Source organism: Thunnus albacares, chromosome 10 (genome assembly GCF_914725855.1).
Source record: "Thunnus albacares chromosome 10, fThuAlb1.1, whole genome shotgun sequence".
NCBI classification, from domain to species: Eukaryota; Metazoa; Chordata; class Actinopteri; order Scombriformes; family Scombridae; genus Thunnus; species Thunnus albacares.
Genome location: NC_058115.1, coordinates 17,131,596 through 17,153,928, shown reverse-complemented (window position 1 = coordinate 17,153,928; position 22,333 = coordinate 17,131,596). Strand labels below are relative to the sequence as shown.

Sequence of the window (22,333 nt, the reverse complement as noted above, 5' to 3'; positions counted from 1 at the left end):
TTAGAATAACAGGAGGGGGTATACTGTAGATTCAAAACCCAACTCAGACATTTACTAAAACCTACCTCCTCTACTCAACCTTTCTAGGAAATATGCAGTCAGAATATAATACATTTTAGAAAAACATGAAGATCACACAACATATAAACTTGCTTCAGGCTGCAGGCTATTGGTCTGTACACTTCTTAGTGGCCTACTAAGAGAACCTTCATCAGTGCTGTCATCTGGTGGTCTGACTCTGTCATGACACATCACTAAACAGATGAAGATGTACAGTAGAGTACTGCATTGTCAGTCATTATACCTATAAGCTTCTCTCTATTTATCTCCATATCTGCATTAAAATGTGCACATACTGTGCTAGATATGTGCTATTCTAGTTTAACAGCAAATCAGTGAAATGGAGTCTGTCTTTCATTTGCTGTCTTTTTTTTCTGCTTTTGGTCTTGCTTTATTGATTCCTCTTGTATCCCATTTTTCAATCTCACTCAATTATCCTTTGCTTCTACTTCTCTTTTCCTGCCCCTCCTCCTTGTCCTCTGTTTCTGCCCTTACTTCTTCTTGGACACACTATCCTTTTATCCCTTCTCTTTGCTGTCCGCCAGTCTCATACTTGCTGCTTTCCCTCCTCCTTCTCCCTCTTCTCTCCAACTTTCCTCTTACCATCCTCACTTAATCCATCTTCTTGCTGCACCTTCTCCTCCATCAAAGCACATGTTTCTAAAAGCCAAGATTATACTCTTGAGGAACATTTCTTGCCAACACTAACCAAAAGTTTGCTCTATAAATACTCAGCAGGAATTTGAATGAGAGTAATGTAAAGCTGACAACGGTGTTAAGCTTCAAGCTATATGAACGAATTTCCATAAAAGGAAATTTTGTGCACAGTAGAAAGAAATATTTAACCAGCTTTGGGCCAATTGTTTCACTTTGATCAGGAAGCCATTTAATTTCAACAGAGGCAGCTATGAAAGACTATAAATGCCATTTCAATATTCATTTTAGAGCCACTGTATATGTGCATACCTGATGCATCTGATTTTATTCAGTGTGAAAATGCTAGCAGGGTCAAATGTGAACCAGTTTCCTTCGAAATCAAGCGCAACAATCTCTGGTGTGACTCTGCAGTTGTTTATTCTGACAATACATTAACAACTTACTCAGCCACTTGTCTTTTTTCTTTCTCCTCCTCCTCCAGCCAGAAACAAGTGGCGCCCGTCAGACCCCCAGATCATCTCAGAGGGCCTGTATGCCATTGCTGTGGTGCTGAGTTTCTCACGCATCGCCTACATCCTTCCAGCCAATGAGAGCTTTGGCCCACTGCAAATCTCGCTGGGACGCACGGTCAAAGACATCTTCAAGTTCATGGTCATCTTCATCATGGTGTTTGTGGCCTTCATGATTGGCATGTTCAATCTGTACTCTTACTACCTGGGAGCCAAGTACAATCCAGCCTTCACCACGTGAGTTATCCCTGACTGCAAGAATGTTTTGTTATGTACAGTGTGAATGTGTGTGACTGTATATGATCAGTAGTTATGTCTGAACATACATTATGTGTGTGTTTATATCTACAGTATGAGTCTGCATCTTTCTCACAACAGTGTAGCAATATGCTATATGCCCTAAACTGGTCATTTTATATTGGAATTGATTGCAAAAAAGAAAAAATGCATTCATGTTGAAAGTATCCTTTTTGTGTCCCGTGGCAGTATTATTGCTAGACAAGGCTATAAAACAAGGAAATCCCCAGGACAGTTTAAATAGTCACATGTCCTCCTTCATGAGACTGTTAGCTGGGTTCATAAAATCCATGGTGCTTTATCAGTGGCAGAGATCAAATTTTAATCTTCCATCAGGCCTAATACTGGCAATCAGGCTATTTGGTAAAATTTAATAAGGAGAATGGCGAATGGGATGGTTCACTCACTGAAATCTAAAACAGAGAGTGGTAAATTGTGGTCAGATAAACTACCATTTTATTTCACAACGTTAACAAAATTGTGGGTAAGGGAACTTGGCCTTTTTCCCAGCACTTTCTGTGTGAGCTTTACTCTGTCTCCTCTGTATGTCTCACACAATGACCACTCTGACTGAAATTAAAATTGAAGTGGAAGTTAGGTGCCAAGTGTCAGTGAGGTGTGTCAGTGGTGGTGAGACTCTCGGTCAACATACAGAGTTGACATCTAAGTTGCGAGAAAAGTGTGACAATATTGGAATAATTTTGATGCCAAGTGTTTGATAAGAAATAACCTTGACATTGAGTCACGTGATGCAGGCAGTGGAGATGGCAGCTTAGTCAAGAGGCTCCACACTCAATGCAGCTTATTCCTTATCAGCTGTGGGCTGTGGCGCATCTCAGTGGATGCAGAGGCGTTGAATGCCAGTAAAGAATCAAGCCGTTTCAGGCTGCTCTGGCAGAGTTTTTAGGCCGGCTTCACTTCTGGGTTGCAGTCTTGCTCTCAGAGAGCAGTTTCAAGCGTTCTTCTTTTTCTTCTTCTTCTTCTTTTTTCTTCTTCAAGGGTTTAAGTTGCAGATTCAGGCTTTTGGTTGGCTTGTAGTAATTTAAGTTTAGTGTCGAACAAAGTTTAGTCTGACTACGCTCAAGTCTTCAGCGGCGTCTACTTCAAAATAAAATACTGTACATGTTTACTTCGAATTAAATTACTGTACGTGGAAATACGAGACTTAATGTTACTAATGAAACAAAACAAATTAACTTGTTGCAATAAAAGGTTAAATATGGATATATTTGGGTGAAAAACAAATAAAAGAGACATCTTAAGAGTTTTCTTGAGTTCTTGGAGGCCAGCTCAAAGACGAATCTCTTTGAGGCTGTTTTTATAAGTTAGAATAAACGAGGGAGGAGTTTGGGTGTGTTCTAAAGGGTTTTACGCCAAATTATTGATGAATATTCAATTTCTTTGTTCTAGGGGCTTTAGGTGTGGCTGGTGCTTTGCAGCCTGCGTCTCCTGAAGTAAAGGAATTAGGTGTAATGAATTTCATAGTGTCCAAGCATTCATGATATTTCTGATTAATAACAGTCCTGTCAGATTGCATCATATTTGTAAAACCATTCAAAAACAGTTAAGCAATTTACATGATTCATGATAAGTCAGTTCATCTAATAACAAACATTAACCTTCATATTAACACTTCATGATGTCTAAGCATACAACCTTCATTAGTTCAACTTTCTCAAACTATTTACACATCTTAAACCATTTTCTGAAATAAAGTTTAATACTATAGTGAAAGAAATAAAGTAAGGCAACACTTATGTGATTAGATTACTTTCACAAACATTTAAATATAAGTTGACATAACTTTCTTCATAATATAAAAGCATTCAATGTGACTATTGTTTATCAATAAAAGAAACTTTAAACTAAAATCCTTCAAATATTATCTTTACATTCCTATTATTTTAGAAACTTCATTCTTTCAACCAAACTACTTGTCTAATTTAACTACTAAAATATGATTGTTTATGAAGTTAATGGATCACAAGTTAAACACTTAAAATACAAATACGTAGTTATTAAACATTCATTAACTCTTCACATAAGGGAATTTAACTCTTGTCAATAGAGGAGCAGTATTGTTACCTGTTAGTATAAAAGGATAATACAATCTAAGTCTTATATCTCTTTAGTAGATAGTCATACACGAATGTGGATTAGTTTATGGCTTTGGTGATAACAGCCTGTCTTCCATCTATAAGGTGGGAGTTGTTTTCCTCCGGTTCAAGTGGCCTTTAGGGTCATTTCATGCTTTTAGTTCGTGTCGTAATTCACCTTATCGAAATGGTTTCTAGGAGGTATTTCTGAGTCTGTTGAGCATCACTGATCGAACCCCCACTTGGAGGGTTACAAAGGTCAGTTCTGCAGGCCGGGGGTCTGCTCTTACAAACTTAGGAATCCAGGGAGTCTGTCTCTTATTTTCCTTAAGAATCAAAGATTAGTTAACAGAATTAAAGAACAAGCTGTTGTCCTCCTACATGTTCAAGTGACATGATTTATAGTGGAGGATTTATAGGCTACAGGTGTACAGTCCAGATGCCCAGCCAACAGAAAAAGCCTGCGACACAACGCCAATACACTGCTAGCAAACATGGCAAGGCTAACAAAGAAAGCACAGCTGAAGCCAACGTTAGCAACACAGTGGACAATGATTACGAGCCCTTACCCCAGGAGCCCAGCTCCAGCAAAACCCCCACTGACCAGATGGCCAAGGACATATCAAGCATCTATGTGCTATGAAAGGAAACATCTGAGACTCAAGAGAGCAAGTTCATTCAATCAGCAAAAAGTGGATGACTTGGACAACAGGAGCCGGTGGAATAACTTAAGCTTTGTTGGATTCCGAGGGTTGCGAGGGTTGGGACGCACCAGCCTTCCAGCTCCAGCTCCTGAATATCAACTTCCTGAGGGATCTCAAAATGTGCACCGGTCCCTAGCCAGACGCAGACCTGATGGCCAGCCACCTAGAGCAATCCTTGCCCAGTTTCTGAGACTCCAGGACAGGGAACACATTTCTGAAGTGGCACAGAAGATGGGAAAGGTGAGCTGGGACAGGCATCATGGTCTTCCCAGATTATTCCAAACCTATCACGAAGAAGCAGGCAGTGTTTAACCAATGCAAACACCTGCTGCATGAGCGACGAGTCAAAGTCTCCATGACAGTATCCAGCTGTGCTCACTATGAAAATGGCGGAGGGCAGATGTGAGTTCACTGACCCTAAGAAAGCACTGGACTAAATATGCTCTCTACCGGAGGAGATCTGTCCAGGTTACCTGTACATGTATTACACAAAGGAATGGAGTCATTGGGAAGCCCCTCAAGTGCAAGACTAGAAACATTCAAAAGCTCCATTAATGGAAGTAAGCCTCATAATTTGCACTTTTATAAACTAATCTATTTTACTACTCTTGTCCAAGGACTTGTAGAGCATACACTGCCTATTCTACTGGGATAAAGAGATTCAGCCTTACCACCATTAAATACATTTTAAAATGACTGGCATTTTAAACCGAGATAATATTCTTGTTTCATTTCATTCTCTGGAGGGAGGCAGTATTATTCTCAATAGATACTTATCATCTAAAAGGTTGCATATTCATCCAAAATTGGTAATGGCCTAATAATGTTAGTATTATAGTCACTGTAATTGTAATGTGGCCAAGAAAATTGTAATGCAATCTTCCCTCTTTATTTATTTTTTCAATCTAAATTATGACTTACAGTATTTTTCCATCTCTCTCTGAATGGAGGGGTATTTTGTTTGTATTTTAATGAGGGCCTAATATTGACATATATAATGGGCATTTCAATGTAACCACTTAATGCAGGTTTTTCTGAATGAGGGGAGGGGCACACTAATCTACTGTGTTTCCGTGATTATTATCTTATAAACTGTTTACCATCAATGACCTTTGTACTGTTTTTATTATACACTATATATATTATAGCTCTATCTCACTACTTTTATGCTGCATAGCTGTAGCTGCATGACTGCCCTCTTTATGGGCTGTTATATTGTTCAAAGTCACGGACCAAGATCTTCATGTGTTGGGTTTGGTACTTTCAGAGTGCCTGTGGGTGACGGTGGTTCACAGTCACCCAGATTGTGTTTATTTTGAGGTTTGCTTTTTTTTCTTTCATTACCTGCTTGCTTACTGTCGGTTGCTCAGCACCACACTGTCAATACACACCAGTCATTTGAGCCATACAAATCCCATGATGCAGGCTGATCAGGGAAGGGCCTTACACCCACTGACATGGAATGTCCAGGGTCTCAACCACCCAATCAAAAAGAAAAAAAATATGACATTTATTAAATCTAGGAGATGTGACATTGTGTTTCTCCTGGAGCCTCTGGCAGCGGCTATTGGCAGAGACCCTGATTTCCCAGGTGTCAAAACAGGCAGTGGTAGTCACAGGCTGATTCTCTATGCAGACAATGCTTTAATTTTTGTAACAGAACCAGGGCACTCTCTCCCCTCCCTGTTTAAAACCATTAATCTGTTTTCTAAATTATCTGGATAAAAAGTGAATGAGCCAAATCAGAGGCACTTCCTCTGACACCCTATAGTCCCAAGACCTTATTTCAACCTGGTGACTTCACTTGTAAATGTGATCCTCAGATATTTAACCAGACCATAGGTCAGGTATTAGATACCTGGGCATCACATTTCCCCCATTGTTGTCTGACCTAATCCATGTTTATTTTGAACCCCTCCGAGATAAATTAAGACTGATGTAGACTGGTGGTCATCCCTATTCCTCTCCCTCTGGGGAAAGGTCAATGTAATAAAATGAATTGTGCCCCCCCATTACAGGCTCTCCCAATGAAGATTCCCCTCAAATTTTTCAAGCAGTTTGATAGATGCAACAAATTTCTAATGTGTGAATGATAAATGCCTTAGATTAAACTTGAGAAAGCTGCAGAAGCCAGGAGATCAAGGTGGACTGAGGGTCCCAAACTTGTTATTCTGTCACTATGCATTCAGCCTTAGACATATGGTGAACTGGGCACTACCACCTGAGAGAGCCCCCCCCCCTCTGTGCAGCCCACTCCCCCGTATGCATTACATCACCGCTAAGCTTTCACCTGGGACACAAACCCATTATATCCTCTCACACATACGATGGGTGTGGAAGAGGATGGCTCTCATGTTCAATTTCAACCCCCACGTCCACAATGCAGCCTCCATATGGCTCAACTGTGAATTTTACATTGGAAATTCACCATTTCTCTGGAGGCCATGGGCTGACGGGGGAATCTTGGCTCTGGGGGACCTATGAGAGGAGCATGCTTAAGTCCTTTAATGATCTGAAGGCACAATTTCAACTACCCCAGCATCAGTTCTGTAAATATTTACAACTCATACGCCTATCAATCCATAACTTGGGATCTCTCTCAACAGCTCCCCCTACTGTAAGCTTCCTTCCACAAATAATGGGGGTATTTGGTAAAGGGTACAAGGCATCGCTCTACTATTCAGTGCTTCTAAAATCCTCAGACAAAGGTGCATCAAACCTCAGACTGACTTGGGAGGTGGATCTCAATGTGTCATTCATGGGGAGGGAATGGAACAGGATTTTTCAAAACTTAAAAAGTTGTCCAGGGAACATAAAACCAGGCTCATCCAATTCAAGACCATGAATAGAGTCTACTGGACCTACATAGAGTCAAGCTAATACAAACCCCAGAATGCTGGAGATGCCAGAATGGGGAAGGTACGTTGACTCATATGTTGTGGAGCTGCCCCAAAATACAAGACTTCTGGTCAGAGATTCACAAAAATGTTACACAAATCATAGGACACAATGTGCCTTTTTCCCAAAGGCTGTATGTATTTCCATTTGAAATGGGAGACATTAGAGGGCCAGATCAGGGTGTAGGACTGGGAGGGGTTTGAGGATTCAAGTCTTAGATACATTTCCTGCGCTCCCCCTCACTTTTATTTCTGTGGCAGGGGATTGGCCTGCACTACATCTCATTATCATTATCGCTGCAATTAACATCGCTGAGTGTGGAAGTATATTATTGTCTGGTAATATCCTGTGTGTCTTTATTTATTTGTGTAATTTATCGGTTGTTTATCTGTTTTAAGCACTGTCTTTTTTTTTTTTTTACTTTTCATGTACAAGCACCAACATTAATACTGCTGGTTGCCCTATCACCAGATAGCTGTCACATGCATGCATTGTAATGTTTGTTAATTCAAAATGCCAATAAAATTGTTAATCATAAAAAAACCTTGACATGACATGGTGAATAATGAGCCAAAACATATCAGCATGTTGTTTTTTCATCAATTTAATTTTAAATCAATATGATTTGTGTTTATTTCATGACGCCATTCCATAACTATTTGGTTAAGATTTCTGGAGGTACAAGACCTTGCTCGTCACTTAATAAAAGACCAGTGTGATTTTATTGATTGAGTACATATCCTCTCCATATTAGCCATGAAGCAATCTCCTCCTAGCATGACTATTGGGAAAGACGGGAAGCAAAATCCAGAGTCCTTGTTCTGGTTACACTAGTCTGAGTTTGCCAAATGAAGCAGGACAAACTACTGTTGTAATTGATAATTGAAAATCATCCAACTGAAATTACAAAATGGGTGATAACAACTCTCAGCATTTTAAATGCTCTTTACCTGCTAGAAGACTGTGTTCAACTCAATTATCAGGGTCATCTATCTCAAATGATCAAGTGCACACTTCAAACTGAAGAGTCAGTTTTCACTAAAGGGCTGTAGTGCATAAAAGCAACCACGGTATTCCTTTAATATTTCTTTCACTTGGTTTTTAAACATTGTCCACATCAGCAACAAGTGATGCAAAGTTTAGTTTGTCACTTTCAATGTAGTATCTATGTATACAGACAGAATGTTGTGTCATATAGCTACCTACTTTAAGCGCAATCAACCAGTCCTAAAACACATCAATCTGAACCACAACGCTGCTGTCTCCCTCCCTCAATTTACCTCGACCATATCTCTTCCTGCCCATCATTTCACATCTGCTTTAGCCTGAGTGACGGTGAGTCCTTCACTGTCATTGTCTGCTATTCGTAGGAAAGTTATCCATCTTGGGCTGCTGACAGAATCTTTCATCAAGTCTGTTTATTATCATCCATCTCAAAATGAAAACTCTCTCTGAGGTCTCTCTCTGTCACATATCATCCTTTATTTTGTCAAAGGAAGACATCCTTGGATTTAAACAGATAAAAATACACTATTTCTGCTCAACCCACAGGAGCAAAACATACTTTACAAATTGTTTTTTAATTACATTGTCACATGCTGTACTTGTCAAGACTAACCATCGGAGAATGGAAAAGTCAATATGTTGTTGCAGTATTTTGTCTGGTTTGTTTAGGTCTTCACTGCCTAATTGCAAGAGAACCTGGACTCATAAAGGAATCACAAGTAGCTCATTTGTTTGCAGAGTTTTGGTAACTGGTCATCCTACCTGGTTAGATAAATTAAAAACCAATCTGTACATTTAGCTACAGTAAGCATGATGGTCTTGTCTATGATCTTTTGTATCATTTAACTTCCAGGTTTTCATATCAGATAAAAACACATGAACATCAATTCAGAGTGTGACTTGAATTACTGACAGTTGATTTTCTATAATAATAATAATACCTTTATTTATATAGTAAAATCAATAATAGTCTAAAATAGTGAGTTTTTAAAAGTGACTTAAAAGAAGACTATGTGTTAACTTCCCTGATCTCCTCCAGCAGGTTATTCTACAACTGAGGGGCCCTAACAGACAAGGCCCGGTCACCTTTAGTTTTAAGGTTTGACCGCAGAATGGCCAGGAATGACCTAACAGAGGATCTCAGGTTGCATTCAGGCTTGTAGGAGGTCAGGAGGTCAGGTTTATATTCTGGAGCTGACCCTCTATGAGCCTTAAAAGTGATGATTAAAATTTAAAATTAACTGATTTTTCTGAGTTTAACTGTAGAAGATATGACGCCATCCAGTTATTGATATCTGCAGTGCACATGTGGAGGTTTGTTTAATTGATTGGTGTCATTAGTGTCAAAGGGGAGATATAATTGTGTTTCATCAGCACAGAAATGGTAACTAATATTGGTTTTTTAATAATATGACCAAGGGGTACCATGTAAATGGAAAATAGTAAGGGCCCAAGAACGGATTCCTGTCAGACTACATATTTCAGCAGTACTGAAGCTGATAATTCCAAATTGCAACACAGAATGATAATAACAATACTGAAATGAAATGAAATGGTATGAAAGATAATAACAGAACTAATCTAAAACCAAACCTGAACCGCCCACCCTATTTTTTAAGACATTCAATGAAAATACTATGATCAACAGCATCTATAGCTGCAGACAGATCCAAAATGGGGTAAGAAGGAGAAGATCATTTAAAACCATTAGGACTGTACTTTCTGTGCTATTACCTGCCCCAAAACCCAACCGAAATTTCTCAAATAGGCCATTACCTTTCATGAAAGAAATGATCTGCTCTGCTATGATTTTTCTGAGACCATTGCAAGGAAATGTCAGCATCTGTCTCCTCAAAAGCATTAAACTTGCTGCTGTGGGTTTGTTTGCTGTTGCTCTGAATACTCGCAATAAACCACAGTGATGCACCACAGTTTGCTTGCATGAGGACTAAGACCTGCATTTTCAGATTATTTGGTGCAGATATTGCCTTGCACCGAAGTTTCAACTCCACAATAGAATCAAACTGTATGATTAAACATGATAATGTTAGAATGACCTTGGCATGTTGCCACCACTTTGTTGTTTCTACTTGTTTTGGCAAGCTGTGCAGTGATTGTGATTCAGTTTTCCTGGCAGTCCAGTGTGCCAAAGTACTTGCCTATCCATCTGTCTGCCTGCTGGTTCTTATCTGGTTATACACCTGTCTGTGCCCCTGCCTGGGCTTGGGCCTATATGTACACTTGATACCAGAACATTTCTCTTTAGTATGTGTGTCACTTAGCTTAGCCTACAAATTATGTCCATTTACACACCTTTGTTTGGTCAGAAACTTATAAAATTGTGGCCACCCCTTTCAGGTTGTATAGTTTCATAGATAGCATAGGTGTCAAGTGAAGTCAATTTTATTTCTATAGCCCAATATGACAAATCACAAAATTGCCTCCAGGGGTTTTACAAACTGTACAACCCCCTATCCTTGTACCCTCATTCAGTAAAAGGAAAAGTTCCCCAAAAACCCCTTTGACTGGAAAAAATGGAACATCAGAATGACACAATTCTAGATAGACTTATAGTATATATAAAGAATATGACCAGGAGGATGTCAAGCAACTTCCAGGTGCTGCCAAACAGATAGGAACTGTCACATACATACAACTGATAAGCTGTGCCTGGTCAAATACCAGGCACGAAAACTATTATGTGTCTTTATTTGTATTGCATTGGCTCCATGTCACATTTGTGCAGCCTCACTTGTTTGTTTAAATGCACAAGGGGGTTTGACAGCCATTATCCTCACATATCCCAATTAGCTATGAGGTATGCGTGGAGTGGGAGCAATTTCAAACTTTCTGACCTGATGAACATACACCCCAGAGAGAATCAATGATGATAAAAAGTGTGTGATTTGACTTAAAGTGTGAGGGCTTGACTTTTCCATGCTGACTTACCCTGTACCTCTGTGCTGTGCATATAGAGTGGCTCCTCTGCTGAGCCGCAGCGCAGGAGGCTGCGAGTTCTGCTTGGCTACCCACATAGAACTACAGATCCAGGCAATGAGATCAGCAGACAGACCTGACAGAAAGGCGGATAGACAGGTAGAAACAGAGTCTAATAGAGTTGAAACGGATCGTCAGAAAGAGCGTGGTCACACCCCAACAGTCAGATGAAATTAAGACTCAACTAGCGAATGACAAGTACAAGAAAGACCCCAGGCCCTACACATGGAAGTGCCTTCTCATCACCATTACACAGTCATTTCCATCATGAGTGTAGGATTCAGCTCTGTACATTGTCCTCTTATCATTCTCCTCTCTGCTTTAGAGATCAGCATCAAGGCTGATTTCAGAAATCAGCATTAGCACAGCCATGTTAAAAATAGAAACCACTTATGCTCGTCTTTACAACCTCTGACATTTCCTGTCTTTTTTTTTCCTGCATGGAAATGTCCCTGAATTGATGCTTCTGAATGAGCCGCACTGATGTTCCTCTGACAGTCTTTCAATTGCTCTGGCAGTGGGAGCTGCATAGAGATGATTTTAATATGACAGAACCTCTTGAATGCAGTTGCTGTTGTCACTCTCGCCACCAGGGGTCAGTCTGGCTTCAAGTCTCATGCTGTCACAGTAGCATTTATCAGAGCAAACGCCTGGACTGAACTATACAGAAAGACAGTCAGGCATTTATTTTTGTACTGTGTCTAATTTTTTGTGGTGTAAATCTAATCAGTGCTTTTGTTCAGTATTTCTTCCATAAATTTCTCATAGAATTTGCAGTCTATGCACTGTGATACATTTTTGTGTGTCTCTTGTGTGTCTTTGCATGTTTACTCTTCTGTCACATTTAATTCAATAACTAGCGACTGCGATATGTTTGCTGTGACTTATAATAATAGTCTGGCCTATGCTGTGTGCACATTATGAATTCTCAAAAGAACAATCCCTCATCTGTTTCTTTTCTCTCTGTCACCCAGCAATGAACGTATGCCTGTGCGGGTGTGAGCGTGTGTACTCATGCTCACTTGTGTGTGTGTGTGTGGGCTGTGTGACTTTAGCTATCTGACAAAAGCATCCGACAAAACATGTTTGATGGCTGGCAGAAGAAAAGGCTGGTCTGATAGCTCTGATACAGGAAGATGAGGAAGAAGTCAGGTGGACATAGTAATGATACCCCAGGAGGGGCCACTTGAGCTGGGGAATGGGGGAGGGGTGTGAGGGGAAGGAGGGCTGGGAGATGGTGGAGGAGTGTGGCGGATTATATCACTCTCTCGTATACTCACACTCACATAGGCTGAAATTCACACACACATATACGCATAAATGCACAGCTGGATAGGGCTTAATGAAGACTGAGCAGTAATAGCCACACATACCCGATCCCCAGAGGCGTGAAGACTCAGACGGCTATCTGAGTCACACGCTTAAAAAAACACACATACCACATGCTCGTCGTTGAGTGCCCACGCAATTATGTTCTCACATGTGCAAATACACTTAAGCAGAGACACACACATCCTCTCTCTCACAGTTTGTTTTTGCATAATATAACAGGTGCTTAGGTGTTCAAACAAATATGTATGTACAGTTTAAGTCACACACACACACACACACACGCTTATCAGGATTCTGATTTGGACAGAGCTGGTGGACAGTGGACCTGTCTCGATGTTCTAGTCAGCCATGCATGACAATACTGCACAGAGAGAGAGAGAGACAGAGAGGGAGAGGACAGCAGCCGTAAAGGCAGAAAAAAGGAGAGACGGATGAAAGGAAATCATTTTAGAATAGTCAGAGGTTGAAGCTGAGCATATTTTGTGGAAGAGTAAGAGAAAGTGACAGCAGGGTATCAGGGAACCTTCAAAAAAATCAGAATATATATATACTGACACTGAAGTGAAACAGTCAGAATAAAAGTGAATAAATGAAGTGCAATCTCAGGGACAGTGAACAGCAGTGGTGCAACAAAAGTAAGGAGATAAAGTCCATTGGGAAGAGGACAAGGACAGAGGGAGATGGAGGGAATGAAGGATGAAAAGTGAACCACAGGGAGAGATGCAAATGCTGAGGAGAGTGTTTTTGGCTCAGCTGTTTGTTCAGGTAAATGTGGGAGACCAGCCAGGATGCAAAGACAAAGGAGGGGAAAAAAGGGATAGTGAATGAGAGAGGAAGAGAGAAGGTCAAGCAGACTGACCAACAGACAGAAGCATTGACACACAGATTTAGATTGCAGACATCATACCGCTAACCATTTGAAACAGTGGGAGGAAATCAGAAAAATAGCTTGTGTAGTATGCACAGTGCACAGATTTTGTCAGCTGTTCTTTCTTCCAGCAGGTTATGATTATCATTTGTTCACTTAACTGCTGTTTGTGTACCATAATGTGCTATGTTATGTCATGTCGTCGTCATGAAGTTGCTTTGGCAACATGGGCCTTCTTTTTATACCAGTGAAACCTGCATGTATTTGAATGAAACTGAAACATACAATGAGTGCTGAGACAGTACGGGAAAGACACAAGGTATATCAGATTAAAGCCAAGGACAAAGGCATATAATGCGATGTGAAGGGAGGGAGAAAAGGAGAGAGAGAGGGGAAAATGTAACCAGAGATAGCAGAATGCAGTGGATAAAAAGACGGCATGAAATGCAGAGATGAAGATGCGGGCTGGAATATGAAGTTGAAGCTGTCGTGAAGACTGAGAGGAAGTGTAAGGATGAAGAAGAAAAAAGCAAAGGAAGCGTGAAAGAGTCTAGAGTGACAGATAGAGTATGAAGGTGGTGGAGAGACAGGGATCTCGGCGAGAGATAGAGGTAGGGTCTGAAAGGAGGATAAGAGGTGGCTGAGAGAGCTGAAACTGAAAGAGATGGTTGAGGCAGAATCGGGGCGAGCAAAAGAGAGAAATTATTAGCTCTGAAAGCGAGGCAGAGGTGTCGTGTTCAGCCATTACCAGTCAAGCACATCTGAACGTCAGAACGAGGACAGGAGACACAATTACAATTAAGGCGAGAGAGATGGAAAGAAGGCAGACAGAAATATGAGAAAAAGAATGCACACAGGTTGTTTGACCAATACGGGCTTTTAAATGTCAAGGTATTTTTCAATAAATGTTTCTATTATCATGCCAAATGATGTCAAGCATTCAATTTCACTCTTGATAAGATGTAGTCTGAAATAGCAGCGTGACCATCATTTGACACTAAATCTTTGTATTGAAATTTATTCCTATAGTTGAGTTAAGAAGCTGAAGGATAGGGAGATAACCCCTCATATGGCTGGAGAAATAATGCTATGCTGTATATAGGTCCACCACTTGAAAAATTAATTAACAGCAGAGACATTAATAACATCAACAGTTCAATTGGTAAATGACAAGCACTGAGGAAAAAGTAATTTCCCTGCTGTTTTTCTGGAAGAACCTTCAATGTGGCTGGCTGATATCACACATAATAGTAGCCAAAATCAGTCCAACACATTAGTCTGTTCCTTGTATCATGGAAAGATAAAGACAACACAGACTAACAGAGAGACAGAATAACAGACGAACAGCGAGGAAGCAGGCAGATAACTGAAAAATAGTCGATGTTGTGCTTGATTCACTATCAAAACACTCTTAATTGTTTTTTCTTGTGGTGTTGTATTCCCCGCTTAATAAGATTCTCTCACAGCTTGCCTGAAGACACACACCAAAACAGCCTCATTTTGCATCGCTCTCTTTCTGACTCTTCTTCAATCCCACTGTCACACAAATACACACACAGTCACAAGACACACACATCCGTTTTTGTTCAGTTCTACTTTTTCTCTCCCTCTTTTTGTCTCACTATGAAACACACACACACACACACACACACATACATACACACATGCAGAGACAGGAAGGCAAGCAAGCATCTTTCGAGAGCGGCATTCATTAATTCATTTAAAGCAGAAGTGGTTAAGGCCCCACCCCTGCTGTCGCCATGGTGACTGCTCCTTTGGCGCAACAGATAGAAAGTTAAACTCCATTTAATATTTAAAGATGTTTCATCTATATTTGCCTGTCTGTCTGACTACTTGTCTGTGTGCAGGAGACAGGAGAGGAGAGGAGAGGAGAGGAGGAGAAATTTAATATCTTGCTAATGACTGAAGGGCAGAAACAGTGAGAGAGAAGAGAAAGCTGGACCAGCCTTTCACAAAGTCTACATTTACATTTATCAACCTTTATTTCTGCAGGGAGGGGCCACTGAGAGCATGCTCAGGTCTCCCTGACTACAGAACATACAGAAAAATAAAAACAAAGTTTATGATGTACAAATTAGAAGTAACAAACAACAAGATTTACAGCAAGTATATGAACAGAGAAAACATTCAAAGACATTCGATCAGAGACATCAACATCATTCATAGAAAGCACTCATATTCACACTGTACCAGATGTGCCAATAGATGTTTGAAATGAGTGTAAGAGATCAGCTCTTCCATTTTAGCACGCTTTTGCCAGTTGTTCCACTTGTGTGGAGCGAAGTATTTAAAAGCCAGTTTTCCAATTTCATTCACACGATGTTCTTCAAGAATCAAATAGTCATGGGATCTAGTGTAGTGAGAAAGTGATCTGTGATTAAGATGACAAGAGATATATATGTAGGAAGTTTGCCCAGTAATGCTTCGCAAATAAATAGAATACAGTTTTGTGCACTTCTCACAGCCAATGATTGCCACCCAACTTTCTGATAATATACAATTATATGTTTGAAAGCCATCTCCAGTTATGACTCTAAGAGCTGAATGATGTACTGAATCAAGAGATTTAAGAGTAGCGGCAGAAGTGTGCATATAAATTGTATCGCCATAGTCCAAAACAGATAAAAAAGGTTGATTGAACAATTTGTTTTCTGCAGTTCTGAGTAAAAACAAGTCTTATTTCTGTAAAAGAATGCTAGTTTTACTTTTATTGATTTTGTTAGTTCATTAATGTGCTTTTTTAAGCACAAACTATCATCAATCCAGAACCCAAGATATTTGTATACCTTCGGTCGGTGTGAGAATATTGCAGCAGATTAAACAAATACGAGAATATATAAGAGGGAAAAAATAATGAAAAAACAACTATAAATCAAAATAATAGATTGAGGGACAGAGATGGCTAAAAAAGCTGTTGGTAAGAATGATGGAGAGAGTGTGAGAGGTGGAGGGAGGGTGATTGGGAGAAAGATATAAGAGCAATGGCAATGAGAATATAATGAGAAAATGAGTAACTGAGATAGAGAAAACGAAAGAGAGGCAGAGATGATATCGAGAGAGCGAGAGAGGAGCTAAGAGCTAAGACAACGACGGAGACAAACATTAAGCGAAGAGCAAGTGAGACTGAGAGCATGTCTCTGGGGGGGGGGGGGGGGGGGTCGGAGGCTGATTTGGGCCTGTTGGTGATTGGGTTTAGACTGTTCCCACAGAGCTGAGGTGACTCACCATTCTCCCACACAGACACACACCATGCTATATGTGGCATGAGTGTGTGTGTGTGTGTGTGTGTGTGTGTGTGTGTGGTAGAAAGAGAGGGTGAGCAACAGAGTCAGTTATTTACTGCAAGTGTCCTGCAGAGGTAAGAAGGATGTGTATGTGTGTGAGAAGCCATCATGCTGGGTGCAGCCTATTGGGAGCTGCCACTCTTAATAAGAGATAATAACACACTGTCCATCTCTGTCTCCAGATGCCCACTATCCCTGCTGATTCACTGCCCATCGTACAATGATATTATAAAACACACGCACGCACGAACACACCCAAGTTGATGAAAGGAAATAATCTCATACTAAGGTTGTTAAAAAACCCTTCCATTATCCGAAGCATCTCGTCCATCTCAGTAACAGGCCGTCGCGTGATGCGTACATGCCTTAGCTGACATTAGCAAAAGACAAATTCAAATTTTTCAATGTTGTTTAGTCTCTAAGGATACATTTTAGATTTTGTATAACTAGTTTCTGCTTGAGAGGCGTCTTACACACATTTCAGCGCATTAAATAAGCAGCAAACAAGGCGTTCAAAACAAACGATGATGCACAGCAGCACCGAACGGCCATGCATCACTATTATGGAAGAAGACCCGTTATTCTCATGTGTACTTCTATCAATATTACTGTATTATGAATAGAAGTGAGGAGGTGTAATATATGTTTCCATTTATATTTAAACATGTTCGACTTGAATGGTTCTGTGAGAAGAAGGGGGTTCACTTCCTCTACAAGCAACACAATCTGCTGAGGTGAACAGATGAACAGTGTATAATAGGCTGTTATGTGGGGAGTGTAGTTTTATTATTGTGTATATGTGTTCCTGAGAGCGTTGGGTTTAATGGCACATTAATGTTGCCTGGAACAAAGCCCGTCATCATTATCCACACTTTTGTTTCCGTACAGCGGGAACATGAAATTTAAATTGAGCAAGCATTTCACACGGGTGGGATGGAGAGCTGGAAGACAGAATAATTTGATTAAAAAAGATCATTGGGATATAACATAATTGAGACTTAATTGTCCTATTTTTTTAAATTTTTTATCTTGTAAAATACATTTGAGATAAGTGATGAGACATTATTTAAAGAAAGAAAGCTCAAAATATCAGGCTCTTAAGGCAGGTCCACCTAAATCGCCTTCCTCAGCTCTCTTGCACGATAGGCTGCTGGATGTGTGTGATGTGAATAGTGAGTGAGAAGATGTTATTGTTGATAACACCCCTCAGTCGCCGTAGTCTCACAGCAATAGCCCGCCTGATGTCGAGGCCATCTATCACAGCAACACAAAGAAAACCGTCTGAGAATCACTATTAATGCTTGTGAGAGTGTTTCTGTTTACATTTGCCTCCAGTGCCTGATGTCACTGTAATGTGTTGATGCTTATGTACTGATAGCCCATGCTTCATAGTGACAAAAAGGCTTCCAACTGATTTGATGAGGCAGTGTCAACCAAATATCACTGATTCAGGAAAGAAATGTCTCTAGGGTTGCAAGTTGCGCTTTAGTTTCTGGTCAGAAGCAGATTAATTTTACTATTGCAAATGCTTTGATTAGTCTCATTAGTAATATAAAACACTTGTGTTGAAGTAGCTGAATAAATCACTGCTTTGTTTCACACAGTGATTTTTTCTGCAGTTTTCTTTTTTTCGACAACAATTGATTCATACATTATTTATGGGATAATTGCTTGCCTTTGGGTAATTGCTTTGTGTCTTGAGCTCTTCAGAGAGGTCAGAGGTCAGGGGTCTGAGGTCAGTTGGGATTACCACAAAGAGAGTTCAGCTTTGAGAAGACGTGCCAAGGCTGGACCTTGTGTCCCCTGGATAAAAGATTGCCGCCCTACCCAACACAGCACTCTGATGCCTTAACTGTCGTTACTTAGTTTCATTCCACTTCTCTAGCAAGATGTTAATACTGTGCTGACCCCTTGCAGTGGTTTGTAAATATTTGCATAGAAGGCCACGTATTTTCTAAGAAAAGGAAAGAGTGTGGTTTGATCTCCTCCTGAAAGGTTAAAGCTAAAGTATTCAGATGAGTCTCTGTTTTCATGTGTGCAAGAGAAAGGAGAGGGATCTGTAGTACGTGTGTTTTTGCGCCATTCTCTTTATGCATGTGAGAGTGTGTTTCTCTGTGCCTTCACCTAGCTCTCTTTGTGCCCATGAAACTGTGTCTCTTTGAAAGAAGTCAATTTGGAAGATGCCCACAGCTCCAGACCAGGAGTCTACAGATCTTCTCTCCCCAAGCCTCCTCCCACCTCCAGCCCCCCTCCAGCTATCCAACCAGGCGGCTTCGTCCTCCCTACTGAGCCCCCCCTCAGTCATCTCAAGCCCATGCCCATGGAATATTTAATGACAGACACGTACCTGAATGTCAATGTCCGCTAGTCTTGCAGCTTTGTGCTGTTTTAACTCATCTGTTCTTTCTCTTTCTCACTCCTGTAGCACACACACTAACACGCACTGGGTCAGAGTCAGAGAATCTGATCCCTCAGGCTGAACAGAGGTTTAACTCTGGACTTCAGCAAGAAGTACAGAACATTTTCAACTGAAATAACATTAGCAGTGCTTAATTTAATCATATCTAAATGCCAGGGTGAGAAAAGGCAAGTTGAGCTCACTCAAGAAGTTAAAAGGATCAAATTAAAGTGAAGAAAAGAGAAAACATTTGACCACAATTATTTTTAAAAAATGTCCAGTGTGTTTTTAATGAGATTTCATGAAACCTTGGTTGAAGTTTTTCTTCATTTAACTTTTTTGTAGCAGCCATGACACCCAAAAAAGACAACATAGACATTCATTTTAAGTTATGGAGTGGAAAGTGGAGTGGACTTTTATTGTTTTCTGATTGACTGCAGTGACGTTCCAGTATCCATTCTGTGTAAAGGTCGACACAGTACCAGGCTACAACCTTAATGAACTGAGTGCTATAAACCAAATGATCTCTCAAAATGCTGGAGTTGATTCATTTCCTACTTTTTCAGTTTTGCAGAAGTCAAGCATGTTTTTACACACGTCTACAGTATGTTCAGTGCAGTATGTGTGTATTTGCGTATGTAGGTGTGTGTGTGTGTGGGACATGAGACAATGTGGTCGATTTGAACATGACTCATCAGGTATTTCATCAGTGCCACCTCATAAACCCCCGTGCCATTAAAATGTATTGTGTGTGTGCATGTGTGTGAGAGAAAGAGCATTTAACTGCTTACTGTCATGTACGCTTTTCTTACTGCCGTGTTTTCTTTCTCTTTGCAGGGTGGAGGAGAGTTTTAAGACACTTTTCTGGTCGATATTTGGGCTGTCTGAAGTGATCTCAGTGGTGTTGAAGTACGACCATAAGTTCATAGAGAACATTGGCTACGTGCTGTACGGGGTCTATAACGTCACCATGGTGGTCGTCCTTCTCAACATGCTCATTGCCATGATCAACAGCTCGTACCAAGAGATAGAGGTACATAAATAAGAGCGTCAGTCAATACAAATATTGTCAATAAGGATCAGTGTTTGATCACCTCTGTGCCTGTAGGAGAATCAGAGAGCGAGTTGAAAAGTATCAAGAGCTGTCAAAGATCAATGCAGCGGCAGCAAAACAAAAACACAGAATCCAAAATAAGAGCAGGAGTCGCACTGGGAAGTTCTCAAAAAACTGAAATAAAACCAATAAAAGTAGCATTTTCATCATATTGATTTCTTCAAACATATTAAGACACCTGAGAGTTCCTCTTTTTATGCTGTGAATTTGAGACATGATTTGATGAGATTTGATTTTCCTCGCTCTTTTTACATCCCGCTAAGACAAAAAGACCACTGCTGAGAATAGATGATAGTTAGTTAGACAGATAGATAAGTGGAAAAATAAAAACAAACTGAATTTAACATCTTCACTTCTCTTTGTTATAACATTACTGTTCTTTAGTGTTCAGAAGGTGATTTTAACTCAATGTCATGACATGATCTCATTACAATCATGCCTAATTTTGTAATTATGGTAATTAAAGAACATCAAATATTTACCTTTACAAGTAGTTAACTTTTGGTTAATTTGTCCTAAAGTAACTTTTAGTGCATAGACTTTGATTGTTTGGCTCCAAATTTCTTCATGGTTCTGAGCTCATGTACAGTATACTAATGACTTTGGTGCATCTGCAGATTAATTCCATACCTGATATGTTATGATCCACCAAAGTATGGCACGATAGAGGATAAATAAATCCCTGTGTTTGTTATAGCCATCTTGACTATAAGGTAGCCGAGAGGGACAATTGAGTGAGATTCAACTCTTTTGTGTGGGAGGGGAGAGGGATGTAGGGAGGGGTTTTATTTTGTGTGCTGTGTTACAACAAAATGTTCTAAATAAATAGCAATGTTTAATCGTCCCGTTATTGTTTCCTTATTAAGTTTATACAATTAGGTGCGCGGTTAAAATACCATTACACTATTCTATGCATCTTAAAGAAAACTGAGACTATACATACCCCCAGACACACCTAGCGGAGATCTGCACTCTACTGAGTGCACTCTTCTTGTTGCTACTGTAATTAGCTAATGTTAGCATGCTAGCAAGCATTTAGCACCAGCCTCTCGTATGTCAAATACACCCTTTGTCTGTTTGCCTCTGTAGGAGGATGCTGACGTGGAGTGGAAGTTTGCTCGAGCCAAGTTGTGGCTCTCCTACTTTGACGAGGGCCGTACCTTGCCTGCCCCCTTCAACCTGGTTCCCAGCCCAAAGTCTTTCTACTACCTGGTCCTCCGCATCAAGTCCTGCCTGATACGTCTCTGCAAGGCCAATGGCCGTCGGCATAACAACGAGCTGGAGTTGGGCATGCTCAACTCACAAGCCAAGGTAAGTCTCAGGAACTTCTTCATGCCTAATGCCTATGTCATAACAAATTATAGTCACAAACTCAACAAAAAAATATTTTATTACTTGAAGGAAAGAAAAGCATTATGCATGCATGATCCCATAGTAACAATTAACAAGCTTACATTATTTTTGACATCATGGAGGCTGGTTAAAAAGTTATTTGCAAAGGTTGTAGCCACTAAATTAAAGGCTGTGTTTCCCTTTATCTCAGTTTTCTTATCTTTTCTAAGTGCTTTGATTCAACTATTCTCACATTTTGTAGAAACTGTGGTGGGAGCCAGCAATTACACGCTAATTACTGACAACATGCTTCTTGTTTTTCTTGACTCCCCTTCAGCCCATTATTCTCAGACAACAGGAAAACAATATTATGAAGTGACAGTCATGCATGAATAACTTTGCTCAGCAAAACTTGATTTAGCACTCTATTTGCCTCTGCGAAGCTGTCCCTTTTTCTTTTTAAAAGAAAAGTTTGCTGCAATGGCCAAAATACTAATTACTTTTTTTTTCTGCCAGTGGTGCAATTTCCATCTAGATATTCTTGTTTTGCAGGCTCTATCCAAGTTAATTTATGTTCCCATGTGGCTTTAGTTAACGACTAATTGTTGAAATTGGAAAAGGGGCAAAGGACATGCTTATTATTCCACCGAAAACAATCTGTGGTGGACTTGCTGCTTGTATGCGTAAGTCTGGCTTAACTGTTTCCATCATGACTGTCAGTTACTGCATCTTCAGCATATATAGTACGCAGTGTGCTCAGG

The 22,333-nt window shown here is 40.2% G+C and overlaps 1 protein-coding gene across 17 annotated transcripts in view; it reads left to right on the top strand.

Moving 5' to 3' along the window:
* The window catches only part of LOC122990175 (short transient receptor potential channel 7), a 63,668-nt gene that overhangs the window by 35,742 nt on the left and 5,593 nt on the right, over positions 1–22,333 (top strand). For all 17 annotated transcript variants that reach the window (XM_044363339.1, XM_044363333.1, XM_044363336.1 and 14 more), the window contains 3 exons: positions 1,199–1,463; positions 19,964–20,159; positions 21,330–21,551. In XM_044363339.1, coding sequence (XP_044219274.1) covers positions 1,199–1,463; positions 19,964–20,159; positions 21,330–21,551 — 683 coding nt within the window. The remainder of the gene's footprint in view (positions 1–1,198; positions 1,464–19,963; positions 20,160–21,329; positions 21,552–22,333) is intronic.